This window comes from Rhincodon typus, chromosome 20 (genome assembly GCF_021869965.1).
Source record: "Rhincodon typus isolate 14 chromosome 20, sRhiTyp1.1, whole genome shotgun sequence".
Lineage (NCBI taxonomy): Eukaryota > Metazoa > Chordata > Chondrichthyes > Orectolobiformes > Rhincodontidae > Rhincodon > Rhincodon typus.
The window spans coordinates 42,785,080-42,812,294 of NC_063351.1; the positions used below are offsets into that span (position 1 = coordinate 42,785,080).

A 27,215-nucleotide genomic window follows, 5' to 3' on the forward strand; every position below is an offset into this window, starting at 1 on the left:
TCCAACATATGATTATGGTTGATATGTTTGTCAACCCTATTCCCCTGCCTTCTCCCCATAGCCCTTGATCCCCTTACCAAGCAAAAATCTATATATCTCTGTCTTAAATACACTCAATGACTTGACCTCCACAGCCCTCTGTGCCAGTGAGTTCTACAGATTAACCACCAGCTGGCTGAATAAATTCTTCCTCATCTCAGCTCTCAAGGGTTGTCCCTTCACTGTGAGACTGTGCCCTCGGGTCCTAATCTCTTTTACCAGTGGAAATATCTTCTCCTTGTCCAAATCAAATACTATAAATAACTTGTATTCCTGGGATGGGAAGCCTCATGAATGAAGCGAGATTGAGTCAGATTAGGATTGTATTCATTGGAGTTTAGAAAAATGAGGGGTATCTCATAGAAACGTATAGCATTTTAACGGGAGTAGACAGGTTGTATGCAGGAAGGATGACCCTGATGGAAGGGAAGTCCAGATCCAGGGGTCATAGTTTAAGAATAAGAAGTAAACCTTTCAGGAATCTTTTAAGACTGAAGTGAGGAAAGTTTTCTTCATCAAGAGAGTGGTGAGCCTGTAGAATTCACTGCTACAGCAAGTGTTTGAGGCCAAAACATTATTCTCAAGAAAGAGGTAGATATAGCTCATGGCTATAGGGACCAAGGATTATGAGGGAAGGGTTGATTTGGGTATTGATCTTGACGATCAGCTGTAGCTATATTGGAACAGTTGATTCGGGATCCAGCTCGTTCTAAAGCACAAAGCTCAATTCTTTTGCCAGAATCTTGTCAGGCCTAACATGACTGCAGTTTCCAGTATCTTCAGACATGTATTGATATCAAGTAGAATTGAATCTGTGACGCCAGGGAGAGAAGGCTGAATGGATCATTCACTTGGCACTTCTGGCTGAAGTGCAGATACTTCAGTTTTGTTTTTTACATTGTTATTTTGGGTTTCCCTATCCTTGAGGATGGGGATATTTGTGGAGCCTCCATTTCCTGTTTAAATTATTTTCCTACAGTCATCCATGACTAGGTGTGGCAGGACTGCAGAGTTTAGATCTGATCTGCTTGTTGTGGGATCATTTAGCCCTGTTAATTGCATGCTGCTTCTGCTGTTGGCACAAGTAGTCCTGTGTTTTAGTTTCACCAAATCGATGCCTCATTTTTGGGTAATCTTAATGTTGTTCAGAATGTTTCTTAGAAGCCCAGTTTTGAGTTGATAGAGCTGTTCAAAATCTTTCTGAAGGAAATTAATGAAATAGATAGGGTTTTATTAAAATTGACAATGGTCACCAGTTGGCTAGCTTTTAATTCTAGACTTTGTATTAAATTTAATTTCACCATTTAAACCCATTATTTTAAGATTCTGGATTACTAGTCCAGTGATATTACTGCTATGCCACTGCTTCCCTAAGTGATGTCTGATAAGGCATGAATTAATAATAAGCAATGGCCAGCTGTGAAAGGGATGTTTGGTTGTTTGCAAACTGATTTGGTGTTAGGGAAGTGGTGGGAAAAATGGCATTTTGTTGTAGTTGTCAGATAGGTGGACTGGTGATATGCAAGGGAATCTCACAAGTAACAAGGATATTCCCAGACTACAACATGGGCTACTGCTGGCACGTTGACCATGTATTCTGCTACTGCCTCCTTGCGCTCTCTGGCATCATTAGAGGAAGCTTTGTGTCTTGTTTCTCTTCTAGGTCCAAATACCAATGCTGTATATCATATACAAAGTATTCACAGACACTGCTGTTCTGAAGAACATTGTATGTATTGAAGGGCATCTCCAGCACTACCCAAGAATATGAAATACCCTATCAGCATGTGAATGGCTTGTTTAATGACACATTTGGCTGTTGTATGACATTCCTTGTATTTCATTGCATAACTCTTGGGTTTCATTGATTGGGTTTCTCACGTGTCTATCTTCACTCAGAGGATAGTGAATCTTTGAAATTCTCTTAATAAGGCTGCATGAGTTCAATCGTTGAACATTTTCATGATTGAAATCAATAGTTTTGAGCGACTGTGTAATGATATCAAGGGGTATAGAGGTAGTGTAGCAACATGATATTGAGGTAAACGATCAGTTATCATCTTATTCAATGACAGAGCAAGCTTGATGGGCTGAATGGCCTACTCTTGTTTCTGTGTTTCTGTCTTCAGCTAACACTTTAAATGATTGCCCGTTGTCTAAGAAAAGCAATCTGATAAATTTGCTTTGAGCTATGGCAAAATAAGGAAAATTGAACTGTTACAGTTTGAAAGCATCATGACAACAGCCTGGAAATGTTGGGAACCTCTGCACTAGGATCTTTTTGTGGTTATACGCAGCTGCACTTTGGAGAGTGGACATCCTTGCAGCTGAAGGCTCCTGGTTGATCTACGTGGTCTCAATTGTCATATTTGTGTGGTCAATGATGCCTACACAGGAGCACAATCAGCCACAGCTGATCTGAGAGATTAGAGCTTCAATTTGCAGGTCTGATTCACAAATCTTCAAACTTGTAAAATTAGCCTCACAGCACAAGTACTATGAATAACGCAATTCAAACAAGAAAGCAGATATGAAGTTTCACTGCTTAATGACACTTTTCCTTTATTTTGTCTTCACCCACTGCTCTCAATTGCTGCTGTCTTCTAAGGGTTCCAGGAAGCCTGTGGGCCCCATCCACTGTTAAATGTCAACATCATGTTAATATTACTGAATTTAACTGATGACATTGTCAATTTCAATCTGCATTTCCCGGGAGTCTTTTCTCACGTAGGCAATGGAGTTTAATCTGGAATTTACTGGGTTGCACAGGCTTCCCAAGATGCAACTGGTTTCCCTTATTTTAGTCCTCATGTGCTCCCAAGTTAATGAGTGCCTATTTATGAAGGTGTTGGTTATACATCAAGTCATTTATATTTAGTAAAATTCCATTCTTTACAGGTTTGGCTCTAATTGCATGCTTGCCTCTCAACAGGAACATTTAGTCTTTCTTGATCAACCAAAGCTAAAAGTTGGAGAAAGGAAATTCTCAAGACAGGAAGAGGCCAAAATTAATCATTTTGAAAAACAAGCAGAGGAATTTCTCAATGCTGTCTTTCAAAGAAAAGGTAAATAATTGGGAGAAAATTTTTTATGGAAATACTTTGATTCTGTTGAATTGGTTGCTTTGAAGTTGTATTCCATGTTGTTTTGTTTCTATTTCTGTGTTTTCAAGTGCTTCACAAAATAACTAGATTGGCCAAGTTTGAAATTTGTCTTTTAAGTTCTTCCATTTAATTTCAAGTCAGAGGACTTTATGAAAGTTAACTGAATCTTATAACTTTAAAATGGAAACAGAAACACGATATGAACAGAATACAGGGCTCAGGGATTACAATATCAGAGAGCTACTATTGCTGCTACAGTTCCAGAAGGCCAGTTGAAAAAAAATTATAATGTGATGTCATAGAAAAATTATAAGCTGATTGTTGAGTATCCAGAGACAGGTATCTGTTTTCAAAGAGCTAGATTCACTGGAACTGATTGGTTTGCAGTTTATTTTCTACATCCTCATCTCCACTTTAAAGCAAGTACTCTGAAAGTAATCTTAAGGCATGGTAGGACAGTCGGCTATGTGGAATATCCATTCTATGCCAAATGAGAGATGCAGACGCTTCATTTGAACTAGACTAGCTCATATGCAGGATGTATCCTCAGTGCAAAAAACCTGAGCTCTGTGCTTTGAAACACCCACAACGGCTGGAGTCGTAGGGATGCATCCACAAAGGAGAAGAACGTGCATAGCATATTTAATTATCACATTTGTGAGGGAATGGGTGATCACTAAGCAGTCCAGGAAGTCCGTGCAGATAGTGCAGCAGTCCTCTGAGTCATTATCACTCACAATCTGCTTTTGGGATACTGAGGGAGCAAATGAAGGTTTGGCTGGAAAAATTAGGGAAGGAAGGGAAAGCTATTGATGTCAGGATTAGGACAGGTTCTGGGACAATTGAGAAGGGCAGAAGGACACGTCACAACTTAGGGCAAGAATCATATCCTCACAGAGGGATTTGCTAGTTGCTTTTGGAGAGGGTTTAAACTAACTTGTCAGGAGGATGGAAACATGAGAGGGACTTCAAAGAGAAATAAAACCAAGTTGGTTATGGGAAGTGGAAAAGCTGAAAATTAGAGTGGAAATTATCTAAAATCAGCAGAGTCAAATGGTAGAATAGTATTTTTAAGAAAAGACTTAAATGCACTCTGTATGAATCCATAAAGCATTTGCGACGAGATAGGTGAATTGAAAGGGTGTGATTTAATTACCATTACAGAGGGATGGCTCGGTGACAAACATTGGGAACTGAATATTTGACATTTAGGAAGGATAAACAAAATGGAGATGGGTGATATTGATAATGATGTATAGGATAAGAGTGTTGGCAGGATAAGATCTCTGAATGAACAGGATGTACAATCTGTTTGGCTGGAGCTAAAAGACACAGCAAGGGCAGGAAACGTTGGCTGTAATGGTTTATAGGCCACCAAATAGTAGTGGTAAGACAATGTCGGGTATAAATTGGGAAATTAGAGTTGCAGGTAACAAGGGAGATGAAGAAATTCAATCTACATATCGACTGGCTAAATCTAATGAGAAGGAAGGATGTGGAGGAAGAATTCCTGGAATATGTTTGAGTGCTTTCTGGAGAAATATGTTGAGGAAACATCTAAGGTGCAGACTATTATAGATCTCGTGTCATGCAATGAAAAAGAGCTAATTAATAAACTAGTTCTGAAATAACTTTACAGAAAATGATGGAATTTTCCATTAAGTTTGAAAAATATGCAGTTCAATCTGAAACCAGAATTTAAATTTAAACAAAGATAATTATGAAGGTACAATGAGGAAGTTGGCTTTGGTGGATTAGAAAAATACATTACAAAGTTTGATGGTAGATTAGCAATGGCTCATATTTAAAGAATTATTGAAAGCAACAAATGCTGGAGATCAGAGTGGGTCAGACAGCATCCATGGAAAGAGAGCAAGCTAACATTTTGAGTCAGATCTTGCGTGAAGTGTGGAGGGGACAGCGTTTATGCTTATAGTTTGGGGGGAGTGGATGTGGGGGTAGTAAGTGTAGGGTGCTGGTGGAGAAAAGATGTTGATAGTTCAGATTAAGTGATTGGAATGTGAGAATGTTAAGATTCCAGCATCTGCAGTAACTTATTCGTATGTTTTGTTAAAGTATTAATACTTGTTTTATAAAAAATTGCATTCATTTGAGCCAAAAGTACCCAAAACGAAAAGCAAGAGAGCCATTGCTAACAAGGAAAGTTAAAAATAGTCTTAGATTAAAAGAGGGTTGTAAAGTTGCCAAAAAAGTTATAACCCTGAGAATTGGGAGAATTTTAGATTTCGAAGGAGGAAAAAGATAATGTAATAATAGAATATGAATGTATCAAAGCAATAAAATGTGAAATGGATTGTAAAAGCTTCAAAGGTATATTTAGAAGGACAGAAGAATTTATGATTGGAAATAAGAAAATGGCAGAAAAGCTAAGTAAGTACTTTGTGTCTGTCTTCACAGAAGAAGACTCGAAGTTTCCCTGAAATAATTATTTCTCAAGACCCAGTGAGTTTGTGGAACCGGAAGAGATTAATATTAGTTAAAAAAGAAGTAGTATTGAAGAAATTACTGACACATGAAAGCTGATGAACCCCCAGGAGCCAGTGACCTTCACTGCAGACTGTTGAAAGAGATCTCAACAGAGATGGTAGATTCATTGGTGATCAATTCTGTAATGGTGGCTGCCGATTGGCAAGTTGCAAATGTAACCAACTGTTTAAGAAAGAGGCGAGAGAGAAAGCTGGGAAATATAGGCCTGATGGCCTAATGTCAGAAGTTGAGAAAATATTAGAATCTATTATGAAGGATGTGATTATAAACATATGGAATAGGAACATGAGTAGATCAATCACTCCCTCAAAGCTGCTGTATATTCATTTAAGATCACATCTGATCTGCTTGTATTTCAAATTCCATATTCCTGCAAACCCAGATCATGCTTGATCCTCTTACCTGATAAGGATCTAGTTATCTATTTCTCAAAAATATTCAATGACCTTGCTTCCAATGAGACAGGGTTTCCAAGTCACGCACCATTCTATGAAAAAAAAACTCCTCTATCCTAAAGGAGTCACTCCTAAATCTAAAACCGTGCCTCCCATTTCTGGACTTGCCCACAAGAGGAAACAACTTTTCCCACATCCATCTTGTCAAGGTTATTCAGGATCTTAAGCACTTCAATCAAGTGACCTTTGACTGTTGTAATTCCTAGTGGAAACAAGTTCAACCTGCCCAACATATCCTCATTAAAAAAACTCACTAATTCTAGGTTACAATCTAGTAAACCTTATCTGAACTGCATCAAACACATTTACATCTTGACAATTATATCCGTAAGGAAATCAAAATTGCACAAGTATTCAAGGTGCAGTCTCATTAATGCCCTGTACTTTTATGTGCAATTCTGCTCAAAATTATCAGGTATTTAGAAAATTATTGTTTGACTGGGCAGAGCCAAAATGCATTTGTGAAGGGAAATATTACATAACAAACCTGACAGTTCTTTTTTGTGGATATTATAAGCGGAGTTAATAAGGGGGGAAACCAGTGGATGTGGTTTGTTTGGATTTTTGGAAGACTTTTGATCAAGTCCCACACTGAATTGTTACTAAATAAAGTTAAAACATATGGAATTGTGGGAAATAAACCAGCATGGATTGAGGATTAGATACAGGTGCAGAATTAGAATAAATGAACCATTCTTAGGTTGGCAGGCTGTAACCAAAGATCAGTGCTTGGTCCCTAGCCACAATCTCTATCAATGGGTTGGATGTGGAGACCAGTTGTAATATTTCCAAATTTGCAGATGAAACAGAATTTGATGGGAATGTTACTGAGAGAGGTGATTGCTGTATATTCAACTGGGGGGGAAAAAAGTACACACATGAAACATTATTTGGGGGCTTGACTCTGAGTAAGGAGGATGTAAAACGGCAAGTGTTAAATCTCCTGTGTCTGCTTGTGAATGTGCCATAGGAAGGCAATGAGGTTTTTGGGAATCTAGTGAGTGCACCAGGGTGCCACGGAGGAAATGGTCCCTTTAGAATGCTGGCAGAGGGGATGATATCTATCTCTCAAAAATATTCAATGACCCTGCTTCCAATGAGACAGAGTTTCAAAGTCACACACCATTCTATGAAAAAAACCTCATTTTTGCTGGTGGCATCACACTGGTGGTGGCAGGAGTAGTGACAAATAATCTGTTGGAAGCAGATGTTTGTGGAGTGTAAGGTCAAGACAAAGGGGAGACATATCGTGGTTCTGGGAAAGCAAGTGCTGAGAGCACATATGTGGGAAATAGGTCAGAAATAATTTATGGGCCTGTCAACTAAGGTGATGGAATCCTAGGTGAGGCAAAAAATAGAAACGTACATATTGTCAGTTGTTGAATTTTTCCCCATTGGTTCAAGCGCATACTGGTAAACTAATGGTTCAAAATTCTATTGTATTGACTTCATTGCATAATTTCCTATATGATATGAAATTAATTATAGCAACCTAAACTGAAATTGCTATCTATTACTCATTATAACTCTCAATTATGTTGGAGCCGAACATTGTGGTACAGCACGTAAGAGGTCTTAGTTACTTGATTATTTCACCGGTGCTTGACATTGCTATTTTTGGAGTATTATCCTGAAGTGACGGCACAGAGGCCAGGTCCTGTCACCAAGTCACCGTTTACTTATTAGCGCACAGTACACTAGCTATGATCAGCCAGTTCGGAGTCACTCCTCAACTGAGGAGATTCTAATCTCCTGGTTATGCTGGTCAGCCAAGGCTTTCCTGATTGGGGTTGTTAACCTGGGCCAATCAAGAACCTTGTAGTCAATGAGGTCCACTTGGTCCCAATCAGTACAATCCATATAAGTAAGATAGTAACACAGAAACACTGACACTGCCTTTATTCTATTTTGTACTATGACAGTTTTGTTACTTTTAAAATATTTTTCTCTGAATGTGGATAATGTTGGCTAGTATTTGTTGATCACTCAGTCCTAGTTGTTCTGAGAACATGAGTTTCTCTTTCTCCTTGAAAAACTGCACTCCTTGTAATGGTGCTCCTCCCCTCTTGATGTGTAATGGAAGATCAGACAAAAATTGGTGTTCCATCACTGTAGCTGGATCATTAACCTAAGATCAGAATAATCCATAACTTGCCGGTTATGGTCTTCTCATGATGTTCCAGTTGTAACACATGGGAATGACAGCACAGAGACGGACAGCCAAATAAAATCAGCTTCCCTATCTCTTCATTAAAATTAAAAACTTCCAAAGATCCCCAAAATTGAACACAGTGGTTTCTAACCATACTTTTGAATATCTGATAGCAGAAACCATGTTTCTTGCCCAAACAAATGATTTAACAATGTAATTAATAATATAGTAGCTTTAACAGAGCAAAGTTAAACTACAGGGTAATGTAATGTAATTAATGTCCATGATTTAAACACAGTCCTCTTTAATTCTAGTGCCCATTCTCACACAAAGGCAGACAGACAACTGACACGGTTAACAGCTAAATCAAGAGGAAAAAATGAATGAGATGTAATTGACCAGTTCATGTAATCAGAATCCACAATTTGTAACAACACTGGCACATGACATTATATCTTGCTTGGTTTCTGATTAATCTGCATGCAGCGATCTTTCAGTAGGCTCTGAGGAATGGTTATTTAATTCTCATAACTGAGATTCTATTCTCTGAATTTTCAGTTAAGTTGATACTGGGAGGGCAACCAGGGAGCAATCAAACTTCTTTTCTGTAGCTTTCATAGCACAATCCTTCTGACCCAAACACAATCCAAAAACCAGTTCAAACTCTGGCCTCTCCCTGCCAGATTGACTGTCTCCCTGTGAGTTCCAGGCAGATGTCAGAGGTAGGTTCTTTACACACAGTGGTCGGTGCATGGAATGCGCTGCCAGCGGTGGTAGTGGAGTCAGATACATTCGCGACATTTAAGTGACTCTTGGATAGGCACATGGATGATAGTAAAATATAGGGTATGCAGGGTAGTTTGATGATAGAGTAGGATAGGTCGGCACAACATCGTGGGCCGAAGGGCCTGTACTGTGCTGTACTGTTCTGTGTTCTATGTTCTATCTACTATCTCTTTGAGCATAAGGCCTCTCTGGAATGGAAGTGTCAATAGAACACTTAATAAACAAGAAGTAACCTGCAATTAACTTTTAGGCCTGACCTCAACAGCAAATAACAATTTGATCCTTTTTTTTTAAAAACAACAAGCTGCTGCTCACAGTCAAAAGGTCACCTTGAGCTCTCAGCTCATAGTTCACATCTCCAAACCAAAGACTAAAATTATGAAAAATCAGTGAGAGTTCTAAAACATTGGAGGAAGGTTGTGCTAGCGATCTGTCAATTATTCCTCTACCTTTCCCGACTTTGGGTTGCTAGGGCTCTTGACATCATATTTGGTCAAACATCTTGATGTTAAGATTAGTTTCTTTGTCTGACGTTTAGCTCTTCCATCCATATCCAAATCAAATCTATTATGAATTCTATGGCTAAGCAGTTCAATTAGAAGCTAAACTGAGCACTGTTAGCAATAGTTTGGTGGTGTTTGATTGCTGCAGATAGCACCTTTAATTGCTCTACTGACAGCTGGACAACTGATAGGGTAATAATTGACCAGTTTAAATTTATCATGTTTTTAGTGGGTTGGAATTAATTGGGCACTCATCAAAATTGTCTGGGATGCCAGTATCATAGCTGTGCTTGAAGAGGGGAGTTGATTAGCTTAGGTATACAGGTCTTCAAGGCTCAGAGCCTTTATTGTATTCGGTAAACTTGGCTGCTTAATGTTATGTAGGGTCCCCAGTAGGAAGCTGAGTAACCTAATCCATTTGGAATTCTAACTATATGCTTTGTGCCTTGTTTTGCACTCGTTCTGGATTCCACCTTATTCTATAATGGAGATGTTTATGGACCCTCCTGCTTGTTTCCTGTAATGTGGAGGTACCAGTGTTGGATTGGGGTGGACTAAGTCAGAAGTCACAGGACACCAGGTTATAGTCCAACAGGTTTATTTGAAATTACAAGCTTTCGAAGCATTGCCCCTCCATCAGGTGATGTCACCAGATGAAGGGTCTGCGCTGTAAAAGCTTGTGATTTCAAATAAACCTGTTGGACTTCAACTTGTTGTGTGACTTCTGACCTTGTTTACTGTAAATGGTAGAATTGTAGAGGTTTTCTTTGATCTCCTGATTTGATTGGTTTTCTCTTCTGTAGTAGCTATTTTTATTTTTTATTATCCCCTGCATACACTTGTTATGAAGCAATCAGTTAGCTTGGTTGGCTGGACAGCTAGTTTATAATGCACAGTGATGCCAACAGCGTGGATTCAGTTCCATGAAGGCTGACTTGCTCCTTGCCTCTGGTTAACTTCACTACCAGTCATCTCTCTCTCATGAGAGAGTACAGCGTTATGGTCCTCTGGGAATTTGGTATCTACTTCTACTGTTATGCACTACTTGTTTCAGTCATTCTTATGGTATAAAAAAAATGACATTTTCACCACTTGAGTAAGGAGGTTTCTTCTGGACTCCCTATTGGGCTTTTTTTTGTTTTTTGTCGCTATCTTAATTGTTTCCAATTGTGGGGAAATGTGTCTCCCTTTTCTTAACAAATCTTTAAAAGAAACCCAGCCTGATGGGTACACGCAAGCATTTTTGGTATAAATGTTTCTTTACACGTTCCAGTACACTTTTTAATCCTTTTTATAACATGGCCATCAGAATTTCATGCAAAATTTTTAAGTGCAATCTGACTAAAGTTTGGTTTAGATTTAGCATAAGTTCCCTACTTTTCAATTCTATCTTTATAAAAATATAGGAACCTAGGAATAGGAGTAGACCATTCAGTTCCTCGAGCCTCTTCCACCATTCAATGAGATCATGGCTTTTGTTTGGCCTAGCTCTATATACCTGTATTTGGCTCATATCTCCTTGTACCATTGCTTAAAAAAAATTATCTGTATTAGATTCAAAAGTAACAACTGATTCAGCATTCTTGCTGTTTGTGGAAGAGATAGTTCAGATAAATGTGAGGTGTTGCATTTTGATAAGGTAAAGCAGGGGTTAACCAAACTTTTAATGGTAGGGCCCTGGGGAGTGTTGCCAAACAAAGAGACCGAGAGGTGTGGATGCATAGTTCCTTGAAAGTGGAGTCACAGGTAGACAGGGTGGTGAAGAAGGCATTTGGCACACTTGCCTTCATTGGTCAGTGCATTAAGTATAGGAGTTGGGATGTCATGGTGCGGGCATTGGTGAGACCACTTTTGGTATACAATTCTAGTCGCCCTTACAAAGGAAGGATGTTGTTAAACTTGAGAGGGTGGAGAAAAGATTTAGAAGGATGTTGCTGGGCCTGGAGGGCTTGAGCTAGAAGGAGAGGTTGAATAGGCTGGGGCTTTCTTCCCTGGAGTGTCGTAGATTGAGGGGTGATCTTAGAGGTTTATAAAATCGTGGATAGGGTGAATAGTCAAGGTATTTTTTCCTAGGGTGGGGGAGTCCAAAACTACAGGCCATAGGTTTAAGGTGAGAGGGAAAAGATTGAAGGGTCTTTTTCTGTGCTGTATGACTGAGTGATTTTTCCAATTTTCCAATCCACAGGGGTGACTTCTGTATCTAGGGACCTCTGTAGGCACCCTACTATAATCTTTCCTGTACTTCCTTTAATACCCTTGGATGGAAGTAGTCAGGGATAGGAATCCCAGGGATTTGTCAATCTTTAATTCCATTACTTTCCTCATTGCCGATGTTTTATTTGTGTTAATTTTATTCAGTTCCTGTTCCTGATCTACTGTCAATTTCCTTGGGACTTCGGCAAACTATCCTCCTTTTCTATTGTAAATACCATGGCAAAGTATTATTCAACATGTCTGCCATTTTCCCATAGTCATTGACAATATCCCTGCTTTCAGACTTTAGTGGGCCAACATTGCTCTTGACCACCTGCTTTCCCTCTATAGAACTATAAAATTCTTTCTTAGTGATTTTGATATCCCTAGCAAATTTCCTTTCAATAACCTCTTTTAGTAACTCTTATAAACTGCTTCATGGGCCTTTGGTCTTTGTATCTTTCCCATTCAGCAAGATCTGTGCTTTTTTTTTTTTGCACTTTTGTAAGCCTTTTTAGTTTAATGCTGTCACTTATCTCTTTAATTGTGCCTGGCTTTTTTTTGTTTCTTTGAAGCCCAGTACATGTTTTTTGTGGTCTTGCGAATCTGTTGCGCAACTTAGTTATTGCTGTATTTGTACTTTGTTCCTATAGTCATCTCGACTTGCCACTTCCAGGTAATAATTGATTCTCACCAAAATGTACTACTCAGATTTATGTGCGTTGAACTCCATTTGCCTATTCTGGAAGTTTATTAATATTTTCTTGTAATTTGTTGCAGCCCTCTTCAGTATTCAATCTCCCATTCCCAATTTGGACTCTTCTGTAAATTTAGTAATTCCGTTTTTGTTTTCAAAGTCCAAATTGTTAACATAATTTGAGAACAGCAGTGCTCTCAGCACTGATCTTTTGTGGAACACCTCCTAACATCTATCGCCCTGAATTTACCTTTTATACTTTTTATTGAATACCTTTTATCTCCACCCTTTGCTTTCTGCCCTGAAGCCAAATAGCAGTCCATTTGTCTCCTGACTTGGCATTTTCAGACATTAGTAATTTTTCTGTTCTCTGAAATGTTTTTGAAAAATCGGATTAATTGCATCTACCATATTATCATTTTCTATTGTCTCTGTTACCACCTCAAAAAATTCCACAGGTTGGTCAAGGAAGATTTTAGCTTTCAAAATCATTGCTGACACAATATTTCACATTTCTACGTGTTCTATTCTTTTGTAGGAGAGTTTAGTAGTAGTTTGCACTTTTTTTTAACCACCAATGTTAAGCTGACTTGTCTATAATTTTTTTATGACTTCAGATATTTTTGTCTGTGGTAGGTAGGCCTGGTGCATTCCCAGATAGCTAGCTAAATTTGTATTGTGGCCAGGAAACATTTTTTTTCCTGACTTTAGATATCTACTTCATTACATGATCATCTTTTTCTTTAGACAGTGGTAAAACAACATTACACAAGCATTTTACTTAGGTTTTACTTTACTGTCGAGAACACTTATTACGCATGCAATGCTATGCAATTAGTGACAGTAATGGCCCATGTTTTTACAGTAGTTACTTTTTGATAGCTTCCCAATATAAGATTTAATAAAGACCCTGTGACTGCTATTGCTAAACATAGATTAAACAATATTGCTAGATAGCAGTTGCTTTTTTAAAAATCTTTCACATTCCCTGCCTAAAGGAATAACTAAACCTGACTACCTCTTCATTAAAAGTTTCTGACAGATTAAATATGTTCCAAAAGTGACTTGTTTGAATAAATTGTATTCAGAAAAGCCACTAATTCAAATAAATAATTGAACATGTATTTTGATGAGACTATACTGAAGGACTTCTCTCATTTGGACACCAGTGTCAGTCAAACAACCAATTCTATGATACTTCTATCAAGTTAAATTAAGTTTTGGAAAATAAGGAGGAATGAAACAGGTAAGAGAGAGAGAGAGAAACTTATTTTTATCTTGCAATGTCTTCAGTGTTTATTGGATACAGTAGTTTCTAGTACATCTTGGAGAGGGAGTTTCAGCACTTTTCTTCCACTTCAAAAGAGAGTTTCAGTGTACTTAGTCTAAAATGAGTATCTATTATTTTCTCTCCTGTGCAGACAGCCCACGGGTTGTGGATCCCAGTATTCCTTTAGTGGCTCGTGAGATTATGCATCGAATGATCAGGCAATTTGCTGCTGAATATACCTCAAAAACCAGCACTTCTCAGGACTCCCTAGTACTCGCCAGCACTAAGGACCAAAGTGCATCTAAAACACCTGTGCTCGGTGCCAGTGCTCTAAATCCTGTTTTAAGCAAGCTTCTTATGGCTGACCAAGATAGACCTTTGGATCTAACTGTCAAAAAGTCTAATCTTGAATCAGACAGTCAAGGTAAGACTGCGATTTAAAATGTCTTCTAACCAATTATATGTATCTGTGGTAGCTTTTATTTATTTGCAATGGTTTTTTTAAGATGGTGAAATGGGATGGGTATTCCAATGGAGCAATGTGATTATGTTAAGTCAGTGTGGTTTTTTTAAACTAATTGTCTGTTAGAAATCATTGATTTCTCCCCCCTCCCCCCACCCTTCCCCAACCCCTTGTTAATGTGGGCTTTCAGGAGCTGCATGATCCCTGCATCCTTGGTTTTGACTTGCAGTGAGGTACATCTTGTTGTAAAGAGAATAGCTTGGATTTTTGTCAACGGGTCTCGTGAGTCGTGAGAATGCCAAGCTCCGCATACCTGCCTTTTAAAAGTGACTGCTTGAGGAGACTGATTTTTGAATTCAGGAACTTTTTTGAGAGGGGAGTGGAGTTGCTAAATTAGAAGTCAAGGCTGTCGACCCAGAAAATATGAGGAGGGGGCTAGTGGGTGGCTTGGGCTGGGAGGATGACCTGCTTTGGGGCTTGTGCACTGTCTCCAAAAAGTTAGTAAATAGAATAAATCATGAAATAGCCCTCACACCGCACACTTCTGTGCCCCCTCTGTCACCACCGTCTTCCCTTCTATAAACCATGCCAACTCACCCAATTCTCAATAGGCAGACCTCAGGACCTATGCAGAGCTGCAGAGATAGGATAGAGTAGAGTTCTGGTGTCTATAGCGGACTTCACTATCTTGAAATATTTACACTCATTCATTCATAAAACCCATTCACTGCATTTACATTGCTTCAAATACATTAAGGTTTATCACAACAAATATTTAATTCAAGTGCACAATCCCTTTTAACAACAAACATTGGAATTTGTGGTCCCACTTTAATGAGACTATAACTACTTGTAGCTCTCAGTCAAACTGTGAAGTGGCAGTCACTGTATAAAATAATGGATAGTTGTCAAATGATTCACGAATCCATAATTCATTAATGGAAGCCTTGGGGTTATGTTAACAGATGACCTTAAATAGCAAGCATTGATTTAAAATTTCAGACACTTCCATTCAAACATTTAAAGTGCAAGACTTCTAAGTGCCTTGACAACTTTACAGCTGTCTTCACTTTCAGTTTATTTTGATAGTCTCTCATAATACTTTTGATAGTACTAGTTGATGGTTGTTTTTGCATTAGTTTGGATATGCAGTGTTTGCACATTTATTCCTACCTCAGTAATTCCAAAGGGCTCCTCACATCTCCCAAAAGGTATATGACCCCTCTCCCTCCCTCCCACCCCACATGGCAACTTAGCTTCCTCAAAACTCTTACTGACCATATCCCAAGGATTATGTACTTCTCCAAGAGAGACTATCTGGACCATCTAAAGAATATACAAAGTTTAAGGTGTCCTTCCCAGGTCTACTGTGCATATTTAGGATCTCTCAGTCCCGGGCTCCTAAAATGCAATTTGACCAAAGGGAGCTACCTCCGCCAACCATCCTCATTCCTACCCTGTGAAAATGGTAAGTAGTATGTTTGGTGTCAGGACTTGCAATTTCCAGACCTGTCTACTGTTTCACCTTGAGAGAAAGGTTGTTCATTGTGGCAAAAATTCAAGTCTATATTTCAGCTGATTTCTGATTTAAAATCCTGAGATCACAGATTGTAACATTTCAAAATGAGATTTTACATTTGGATTTCCTTCTACATATATTTAAAAAAAATTTTTTTTACGCTCTTAAATCTCCCTGCCTTCCAAAGTACTACTCTTACCTGAGATAGCTCCTCTCCTTGTATTGTCTCCTAATTCTTTAGGGATACTAAAGACTAATTTTAACTTGTTTGTATTTTATTGTACATTCCCAATGATATACCAGTGTCTTGTAAAATTAAAGGTAAAAATACTTGTATAAAATGAGAATTTTAAGTGAAGCAGCATGCAACTTTTTAAAAAAAAAAAAAACCAGACTGGAAAGGATCTAGCATCAATTTCTATTTATAATTTTTAAAAATTGAGTTTAGAGGCTATTACGTCAAGGAGAAGAATTTTATTCCTAATTGCAGTCTCATGATCCCCAAATTATATGTTTATGAAGATCAAGTGTAAAGACCATATCGTTTTATTTTCTGTATTTTTGAATGTGAACTAAAATGAAACAAGGACTGTTTTAAAACCAAGGACTGTGGAAGGAAGTGCTGCAAATTTTAAAAACGTTACTGAAACTCAATGTGTGTGATGTTTGCACTGCTGCTTTGTTCACATAGTTGCAGAAGGGTGGTGGTTAGAGATTGTACAGCATTGGGATGTGCATGTATGGAATGAGATTTGTCCATCAACAAATAGCTGATTGATTTGTGCAGTTGTGACCAGTTGTGGATGCTAAATTCAGATTCATTGGATGCGTTCTTTTTGATAGGTAAAGCAAAATGTGGCAAATGTTGAAAATGGAATTTGGGCTGTCGGGATCTGAAAGGTTTTTTTTTGGATGAAATCACCAACACTTTGTCTTTAAGGATCCTGACACTTTGTTTATATACAGCCAATTTGAAGTTGGTTTGCTTTTTGAGTTTGGGACTGATCACTTTAACTCTGAGTAAGAGGTTTTTGGTAGGTGGAGTTTGGCTCTATTTATTTTAAGTCGTCAAAATAACATATTTCGGCACAGTTTAATGATAACTTTTGTGAATGGTATTAAGATGGAGAGTGGCTGCTAAATTCCATAAACATCATTATTATTAAATTCCTCATTTTTCCAAAAGTACAAAATATTTAAAATAGAATTTGAGTTATTTTAGTGCCTTTCATAACACCAATGTAACAATCCTCTGAAAGACAATTCCCTAAATATATTGGAATGAGTTACAAAGAAGCAACTTTGTTGCCTTGAGCAAGTTTACAGCCTAGAAGATGGACACATTCCTGAGAATTTTCAGTCTTTTGAGAAGCCAGAGCCAAAAGATCAGCAGGATGCTGGGTAGCACTAGGCAATGACCCTTATGGCTGTCAGGAAAGAACAGGACAGATGCTTGTTAACAAGTGGGATTCAGGGCAATTAAAATGACCCCAAGGGATTACTATGGACAGGGAGGCTAGTTGGGCTGAAAGTTTTCTGGGGTGTGATAAACTTATTACAGTGTGTTGAAAACGGTCAGAAGGACAAAATGAAATTGAGACAGGTGTACAGCTTGAGAGGTGAATCTAATGGTAAGAAATTATTTCAGTAACCATTGTAAAAGACCCCCATCTTTTTATTCTTTGGGCTATGGATTGAAATTGAGAAAAATGGATATTGCCTTTTAAAAAGAAAGTACGTGCAATGAGTTTGCAGTTAGAAAAACAAGTAAAGTTAACTGTATATAAAGCGATGTTACTTTTGGGCATATTGAGTCCAGACCAACTGACTCCATTTGTTATGGGTTCAGGGGAGTTCAGCATAGTTAACACCCTGTGGTCTGGGGAGTGAAACAGAAAGAAGCATGGAGACCTCCAGAAGTCAGGTCCATAAATTATTCTCTGCTTTCTTTTGTAAAGCTGCTTTATCCCATTATCTGTTGAAAAGCAGATAATTTGGAGATGCTGAAAGAAATTTTTTTAAAGCAAAAAAAAATCAGAAAGACTATGGGTCCAACCAGTGAACTATTGACTGATTATTGCTGTAGAGATAATATCAAGGACTCATCAAAGAATCAACAGTATTTTCAAGCCAGCCTGTCTGGTTTTGTGATTTAGATTGGTGATACAAAATGTGAGGTTCTCCTGACTTTTTCTTCCCTTCCGCTCCTATTATGTTTTGGCTGTTTTGCCTTGTGTGTGCAAATTTGTGTGTATATTGCTTGGTGGCAGAACATGTGCTTTTAAATGGAGGGGAAGTTTAAGACACAAATTAGAAATCCTTTTCTTTTACTGTTCTTGTTAAGACAGCTACAAGAGTTCTTTTTTTAAACTGTTACTGAAGAAACTTGGTGTAGTTTGCTTTTGTCCTGGGTGGCAGCCAGTCAAAGATAAATTGGAGTTTTTGGTAGGTTCATTAAATTTCCATATTTGTGGTGAGTCAGAATAGTGGGGGTTCATTTTCAGCACATTGTGCCTTGATACTATTGGAACAACTTCAATTTGCATAATGCTCTTAACTTTCCAGCAGATTAGAAACAGGCTAACTTGATACCACTTTGCAAAAAAAGTGAAACAATGAGTATTGACAACATAGAACTATTGTAGTTGTCATTTCACTCTATGTATAATAGTGGAATCTATGCAAGAGTAATTTGAGCATTCAAAATTTAGTAAATTGAAAACACCACGGATTAGAAACAGCAGAATCTCCAAGGCATTTCTAAGAAAATGGCAGCTTAAATAGCCATATATCTGCATTTAGAGTTCCAAAGAGCATTTGATAAGATCCACTTAGAATTTAAATGATGGGAATTTAGAATAAATCTTTGTTAGAAAACAAGTGTTCTTATTGGAAGAATTATGCTGGAGTTTGTGAAATATTTAGACAAGTGTCCAAGGATCAGTTTCAGCATTATTATGGTTTCTAATTTACTTGAATGACTTGGATTCAGATAAATTGATACCAGCTGCAAATTTTAGGGGACAGTATTTGGCTGGTGGCAACACTGAAGTTGAAGTTTAAGAATGCAGAAAAATGACAGATAGAACCTTTCGCAGACAAGCATAAAATTTTTCAGAATTTAAAAAATTAAGTATTCCTTAGATGCTGTTGAACTAGTTAAAGAAGGTTATTAGAAAGATCAATGAATTTCAGCACTTTTGATTTTTCAAATATATAACCAATATAGAACAATATAAAATTGAATAATGCTCAGGTTAGATTATCCATTGAGTAGTACGTCCACTTCTGGCCATTTCATTTTTAGATGGTGCCTGAAATAATAATACAGTAATATATTTGTGCTTTGTCACTTTCAACTCAGTGTGTTTCTTTTAATGCAGTTGCCATTTAGAAAATCAGTGTTATGTTGTTATCCAAACAGCTTTGCATAAATTAAGATATTCTGTTTTTCCTAGTAAAATAATGAGTAACAGCATCGAACTGGAATTCAGATTGGGAGAGGAAAAAATAACTTATCTGTGGCTATGGACTATATTCAGTGAAAGTTGTTGGAAGTGGCCAATGCATATCCAGGAGACAATATTGAATGTTGACAGCAGGCCTAGTTTCTGTATCACTGGAAAGGAGATACGTCCTGCTGCTTTGGAAATAATCATTCTGATGTTTGGTTATTGTCAGCATTAAAATTGTGGAGCTTATGGTGCTGTTAGCTTGATTGTGACTTTAAAAAGCTATAATCATGAAATTGTCTCACGCAGTTGATGGTGTTTCACTTGAAACAATCAGATTTTTATTTTCTGCTAATTTCATTTCTTAGTATTTTACACAGACACATCCAAAGATTGGCCGTGGAAAATGCAGGGTTATTGAAGTAGGGTCGGGGAGGGCTCTGGGTGGATGATCTTTGGAGGTTCGGTGTGGACTTGACGGGATGAATAGCTTGCTTCCACTTTGTAGGGATTCTGTGATTCTATGTAAGCAGGTTTAAAGAAACGTGCAACTATTCCCTTACCCAAATCTGTCAATCTGGACTTTTTGATTTGTTTCCTTTTCCAGATGCAGTGCTTGATCTGTCTACTAAGAAAAATCCTTCTGCCTGCAATGTTTCCACAGATAAGACTCTGGGTTGTTCTACATCTACTATTCTAGCTAAAGGGTGAGCATGAAGTTTGCCTTTATTGTGTCTTTTAAGCATTTTCTTCTTCTTTATTATTAGTTTGCAATAGGTTTATCACTGAGAACGCTGGGTATTCCTTCTGCTATATCCTGAACTAAGGAATTTTCTTTTTTAAAATTTAACAATGCAACAATAGCAAGGCATTGGTGGGTAACCAGGAAATAAATCCAATCTCCATTCAACGTAAAAATTAGTTGCAGAGTGAACTATAATTGATTTACTACCTTTTTATCTAGGTGAAATAAAAACTTCTTCCCTTCTATTTCTGTAGAAGTCATTTATTTTTGGTATTTTTCCATTCTTTTGGGTATTTTATCAACCTTGTTTGCTTGATGTAGTTAGTCATGATAAATAAAATAATCCTGTTTCCCTTACAGACTTGATAATCAGAGTTTAAATCTTGAATATAAATGAAAGTGCTTCAGAATTTGCTTCAAAAACAGTATTCAGTGCATCAAGAGTTGTATTTGTTCTATGGACATTATTTCAGACCATCTAAACTCATTCAGAACGTTCCAAGAAAAGAATCAATATATTCAAAAATTCAAAGGCCCAATGCCTGATGCACAACGAATTGGAAAGAAGCAGAAACTGTTTAACTGCCTTTCACTTATAATGATATGTCTGAGCATTTAGCCTAATTGATGGTGTTCTGCTGTTTTCATTATACAAGACTTCTGTTCCCAATGTAGTATATTCTTTGTAATGTTACTGATGACAAACATCTGTAAAATACAATTTATAGTGGTACATAACATTTGGAATTTCTTAATGCATTGTAGAATTGAGATTAAAACAAAATTCTAATTTGCTTAGATGCAAGGATGTATGCCAAGCATACAGTTAATCTGATTTTCAACAGTACAGAAAATGAAAAGAAATCCATCTGAATACCACTCCACTGAATTCAATGAACAACATGAGCATGCATCCAAGAATTTACAGTATCTTAGTGCTTCCTAGATCTTTTTAAATGGCTCACATTGAAAGGATAAGCAACTGGGATTGCCAACTCTCCAGGAATGTCCTGAAGTTATTAGGAATTAAAAATTAATGTCTTGGACACTGATGTGAACAGTGCAGAAGACTGGGAATAATTGAGAGGAGATGGAGGAATTAGGATAGGGCTGTGCTGGGAAAGAAGGATACGGGAATAAGATTTGGGAGGATTGAGAAAGAGACGTGAAACTGTGAATGGGATAGGGTGAGAGTAGCAACATTTTCTGCAGATCCAGCAAAGTAATGAGAGAAACACCAATTTCAAAGCAGCTATTTAAGGAATGAGTGAAACTTTGATGTTGCTGTGATTAAACAGGAATAGAATCTGAGGATTCCTACTAGAAAAATTGAGAGAGGGGGAGGAGAAGGATTTTTGAACCGTGTCGATTGGATGCTTCAGTGCGCGTGACTATTGAAGTAGACTTACCCCATTCTTTTTTTTAAAATGATATCTAAGTTTTTAAAAAGGAAAAAATTGGAAGAATTGGGGGAGGATGGGGTTGCAGAATATATTCAAGGTGACCTTGTGCTGCAAGTTCTCTCATTTTATGAAAATAGTTTTTGTGGAGTATTTTAGAAAACTTGGTGCTGAACCAAGCTTAGAACAGCCTGTGATAAATGCTTGAAATACCAAGTCACTTGCTCTTTGCGCAGTGGTTTTGTTTGGTTTATGTTGGTCCATTGCAACTGATTTTGACTTGTCAAGTCCAAGTCTAAGTGCTGGAAAGCTCACAAAGAACTGGAGTCCAAGTAGATAAGGTTTGGTGTTATTGTGCACCCACACATCAAATTAGATCAGAACTTGTATTGGCACAAACGCTGCAGAATATAACCTTAGCTGTGACTTTAAGAAAGCTACTGCTCTATACAAAAAAGTATTATAATGGTATTGTATCAGTAAGATAGTCTGGGATCTCATGATCTTATCACAGGATATTACTTTGCAGCCAAGAAGCATTGAGGGTAATGCTTGTGTCACTAGCGCTTGTAAACTAAGCTCAGTAAATTCAGCAATGATCCAGTATTCAGTCTGGGATTTTCTGGTGTTAATATTTCAGTATTCGGCCACATTTTAAAAATATATCTTCCCCTGGTTGATAAGAGTGCAGATACAAACTGATGAATATAGCTGTAATCCTACAGACAGGCATGTCTCACAATTGCTTCTCAGTCTACATTATAACTAACTTCAGTAGGATAGAAATGGAAGGCCTGCAAATTGGCTTCTGTGACAAAGGGCTGAGGAACATTGCCTCTTCCTCACTGTTGTTCCCTTCAGTACAGGGTTACCATTTAAACTTACTTTACAAATATGATTTTGTCAGGATAGCATTGACATGCTCTTTCAAGTTGCTAAAATAATATTAAATGTCCACTGTCCCTATATTACAGAATGATTACATTTTGAATGTATTTCATTGGCTAATGATGTATTTTGGGGCTTTCTTACATAATGCATTTTGCAATGTAAATTCAATTTCTTTGTGTTAACCGTTTTTTTAAACGTTTCAACTTCCTTGTGATGAAAGCTGGCTTGTGCAGTGTGTTGTGAAGGATGTGGATTGTTTGCTTTATTTTGTGGGCTACTTTTAATGCTTTTTTTTCTTGGTACAGCTAAGGCCAAATAACTAACAAATCATTTTACAGTCTTTCTGAAAAGTTTAGCACTGCACATTACCTGCATTAAAATATTGACAAGATTGCTTGTGATCAGGAGTTAAGTAAATTGACAAAACACAGGCCCATTGGAAGAGTAGGAGTTTCGGATTAACCTCTTAATTTCAGGATATTTAGTTTTTCGAGCAAAACACATTGCCTTTTTTACGAAAGATAATTTGCAATATAGAACTGCAATTGTTTACAAAAGTCTGAACAAAATGCAGTGTAATATTATAATAGATTACAAATTGGACAATATTGTATTCTGGAAAGGAATAGTCATTTGTAATGTCAATTTTATTTGTCATTATTGGATTCCTTCTATTAATAATACGGTGATAATGTAATATCTTAGTGTCATACAGCATGGAAACAGACCCTTTGGTCCAACTCATCTGTGCTGACTGAACATCCCAATCTGACCTCAGTCCCATTTGCCAGCCTTTATCCCAAGTTGCTCTAAACCCTTCCTGTTCATATACTCATCCACTGCCCTTTAAATGTTCTAATTGTACCAGCCTCCACCACTTTGGCAGCTCGTTCCATACACGCACCACCCTCTGCATGAAAATGTTACCCTTCAGGTCCTTTTTAAATTTTTCCCCTCTCACCTTACCCCTATGCCCTCTGGTTTTGGACTCCACGACCCTAGGAAAAAGACCTTAGCTATTCACCTTATCCATGCCCCTCATGATTCAACAAACCTCTATAAGATCACCCCCCAGTCTCTGACGCTCTAGGGAAAAAAGCCACAGCCTATTTAGCCTCTCCCTATAGCTCAAATCCTCCAGTCCCAGCAACATGCTTGCAAATCTTTTCTGCACCCTCTCAAGTTTAACAACATCCTTCCAATAGAAGGGTGACCAGGATTGTGTGCAGTAAAATTTATTTATTTTATAAAATTTCTTAAATGCAGCTTTGGAAAATCAACATAATTTTTAATATACTGTGGGCTGGATTTTCATGAAGTTGTCACAAGAGTTCCTGATTCCTCAAATGCAACTCCATTAAGGAGGCCCCTGTCTCCATATTTTTGTTTGGGTGAAAGCGGGATGGAGTTGGGCATGCCTCTTCTGAAAGTGAGCAAATGGAGAGGTTGAAAGGCCTGCCTCTATTTATTGAGACATCACCTCAGTTTTATTGATGAAAGGTAAGCCCTCAAACCCTCCAGCGTCCTAGCCACTCTTCATGCCCCATTGTAGCTCCTGTATACGAGTTTTCCCAGTATTCGCTTTGTACACAGCCTTTGAGCCATTGGCAGGTCATTTGAAATGATCCTGAAACTGGCCAGTAATCAGAGGCTTCGAAAAGATCTTTCTGAAAATAAGAATAGCCACTTTTATAGGGTTGTAAGCAATCAACCGTAGCCATAGTCATAGCCATTGTTACAGAATCATAGGGACTCACAGCACAGAAAAAGGCCTCTTGGTCATTGAGTCTGGGCTGGTCAAAAACATTTATAGCACTTGGCCTAGATCCTTGTATGCCTTGGCATTACACCAGCACATCTAAATACTTTTTTAAATGTCGTGAAGACTTTTGCCTCTACCACCCTCTCACACAGTGAGTTCCAGATTCTCACCATCCCTTGGGTGTGAAAACTTTTCTTCTCGTCCCTCTTAAATTTCTGTCCTTTACTTAAATCTGTGTCCCTAATTTAATCTATCGTATCAATGTGAGAAACTTTGCTTTGTGATCTAAAGAAAAGAAACTATTAGGGTTTGAGGGTGAGTTAGGTAATCTCATTAAAGGTATGACGGTGGCCAGGCAATGGCTAATAATGATACGATGAATGCATGCATTGCAACGGTTTGTACCTTCCATCCTACCCAAAAAATTGAAAAGTAGCCCAACCATAGCAACAAAAAATTAAGGATAGAGGAAGTGGGCTGATCTCAAGCCCCACATCTTTGGGATTACCACAAATGTTAATGATTTAATCACAGCATGCACAGTGATCTGTCTATTGGAATCAAGTGAACAGAAAACATTGACTAGGTTCCTTCACTTAACGAAAACTGCTGTTTATTACAAATAACTAAGAATTACCAACAGGTGGTTCTACTTGTTAAAACTCTAATCTTTTTTAACCCCTACATGCACAGACGTTCATAGATATAGACAAAGACAAACAAAACAAAATCTGGTTTTACAGGTGGGAGAAAAGTACTGGGAGCCACAGTATAATAACACAGGCCATAGGGTTTGCTGGGATGGTCCTTTTAGCTTGCCAGGACTTTCTATTCTTCAATTTCTTATCTCCAGGCTCCTTCATTTCTTCACCAGATGCAGATTGACTGGTATACTAACTGAAAAGTCATTTAGTTACTGATTATTGGCAATACCTTACAGCAACTGGTGGAGGAAAAATAACTGGCTTTTTCAAACTATAGGTATCTTCCCTACAGAGAGGGAGACACATAACCTGTTCTTCCAGCAGTTCCAAGGTTTCTCGCTGAGTTGTTCATATCCCCACACCATTTTGCCACCCAGGAACCAATCAGAAAGTTCTCGTCAGGCTGATGACTATTGACATCCACAATTGATCGCAATTGCACAAACCAATGAGTTGCTTTTTTGCTGACCAGATCTACTCTGCATACACCACCTGCTGCCAGGTTGTCTACAATCTGTTTTCCCGAGCTTGAACAAAGCAGCTTTGTAAAGACCATACACAGAATTTCAGTAATTTGTGTTTTTTTTAAAAAAGTGCAGCAATTCTTTCCACAGTCTTTGGTCTTAAGAGTCTTTTTTTCCATTTCAGCCCACAATAGTACTGGATTTAAAGAGGATAAAAGTGGCTAGAAAAAGTAGCAAGTCTGAGAATTAGAAGCAGTTTAGAATTTAGCAAGAGAGTAGAATAAGAATTTGTTGTCAGTTGTATTTTGGAAAATCCAATGAGAAGTGTTTAAGTCACCATACTGTGGTGTCTTTTCAATTACAAAAATATCTTAAAGGGAAGAAAAGAGTATGAGAGTAAACTTTGAACCAACAAAAAGGCTTGAAGACAAATATAGGCTCCTTACACTCTGAAATGGGAGATTTAATAATGTAGAACAAGGAAATGGCAGAGTAATTCAACAATTACTTTAGTTCTGCCTTCAGGGAAGAAGACAAATCTTTCCAGAAATACTGGGGGATTAGGTGTTTAGTGAGAGGAGGAATTGAAGAAAATTGTAATTAGTAAAAATATAGTGCTGCAGAAATTAAATCATAAAATACCTACAGTATGGAAAATGCCATTTGGATCATTGAGTCTGCATCGACCCTCTGAAGAACATCCCACCCAGACCTCCACCCTATTCCTGTAACCCTGCATTTACCATGGCTAAACCACCTAGCCTACATATCCCTAGACACTACATGCTAAATTGATCTGTAGTGTCCAGGATTATGAAGGCTAGGTGGGTTAGCTATGGCAAAAGTGGGGTTACGGGAAAAGGGTGGGGATGTGGTATGCTCTTCGGAGGGTCAGTGCAGACTTGAAGGGCCGAATGGCCTCGATCTGCACAGGGACTCTAATAGGATTGAAAGCCAGTTAAATCCCCAGGGTCTGATAATGTACATTCCCGGATATGAAAAAAAATGCATTGCTATGGAAACAATGAATGCATCCAAAGTACTCTAGATTCTGGAACAGCCCTGGCAGCTTGGATTGTTGCAAATATAGCCCCATTTGTTAGTAAATGGAGGGAGGGAGGGAGAAAACAGAATTACAGACCAATTAGTGTAACATTAGTAGGGGGCAAACTGCTACAGCCAGCTATAAATATCAGCTGAGTTAGGCTGTGTCAGCATGGATTTATGCAAGAGACGTCATGTTTGACAAACCTTACTAGGTTTTTTGAGGATGTAACTGGTAGAATAGATGAGAGAATCAGTGGATGTAGTATATTTGAATTTTCAGAGAGCTTTAGGTAAAGGCCCAAAGAGGTTAGAGTGCAAACTTGAGGCACACGGGACTGGGGTAATTTACTGGCATGGATTAAGAATTAATTAGCGGACAGGAAACACAGTACTTCCTTGTTGCTGACCAGATCTATTCTGAAGAAGTCATATTAAATTTGAAATATGACTTCCTTTATCTCTCCACGGAAGCTGTCAGACCATTGTTTCTTTAGCACTCTGTTTTAAACTAAAATAATTGGCTCTTTTTCAGTGTGGAAGGTGGTGAACAATGGGGTAGTGCTATTCCAAATATATACCAACAGTTTGGATAAGTGAGTTAAATATGTTTCCAAGTTTGACAACACAACTAGATAGAATTATGGGTGGTAAGAGAGATGTAAAGAGGCTTCAAGGGGATTTGGACAAATGGCAGATGCATCATAATGTGGATGTGTGAAGTTATCCATGTCAGTTGGAAAAACAGATTCGCAGAGAAATAATTGTGATAGATTTGGAAATGGTTTTGTCTTGTACACTACTCATTGAAAGGAAGCATGCAGATGCAGCAAGCAATTAAGGTGGCAAATTATGGAGAATTTTAATCAACCTGTTCAGATTTGTTATAACACACCTCTTGAGCAGGTAGCACTTGAACTTGGGCCTTCTGGCTCAGAGGCAGGAACACTACGACTGTGCCACAAGAGCTTTAGAATGTAAATGGTATGGTGCCCTGTACTGCAAAAAGATTTGAATACAGGAGCAATGATATCTCCTAGTAATATCAACAACCTTGGTGAGAC

At 38.0% G+C, this 27,215-nt stretch overlaps 1 protein-coding gene across 8 annotated transcripts in view; it reads left to right on the forward strand.

Moving 5' to 3' along the window:
• The window catches only part of lcor (ligand dependent nuclear receptor corepressor), a 68,339-nt gene that overhangs the window by 20,009 nt on the left and 21,115 nt on the right, over window positions 1-27,215 (forward strand). For 6 of the 8 annotated variants that reach the window (XM_048608789.1, XM_048608791.1, XM_048608793.1 and 3 more), the window contains 3 exons: window positions 2,972-3,104; window positions 13,859-14,131; window positions 19,749-19,848. In XM_048608789.1, the coding sequence (XP_048464746.1) occupies window positions 2,972-3,104; window positions 13,859-14,131; window positions 19,749-19,848 (506 nt within the window). The remainder of the gene's footprint in view (window positions 1-2,971; window positions 3,105-13,858; window positions 14,132-19,748; window positions 19,849-27,215) is intronic. The other 2 variants (XM_048608790.1, XM_048608797.1) reach the window with 1 other exon arrangement.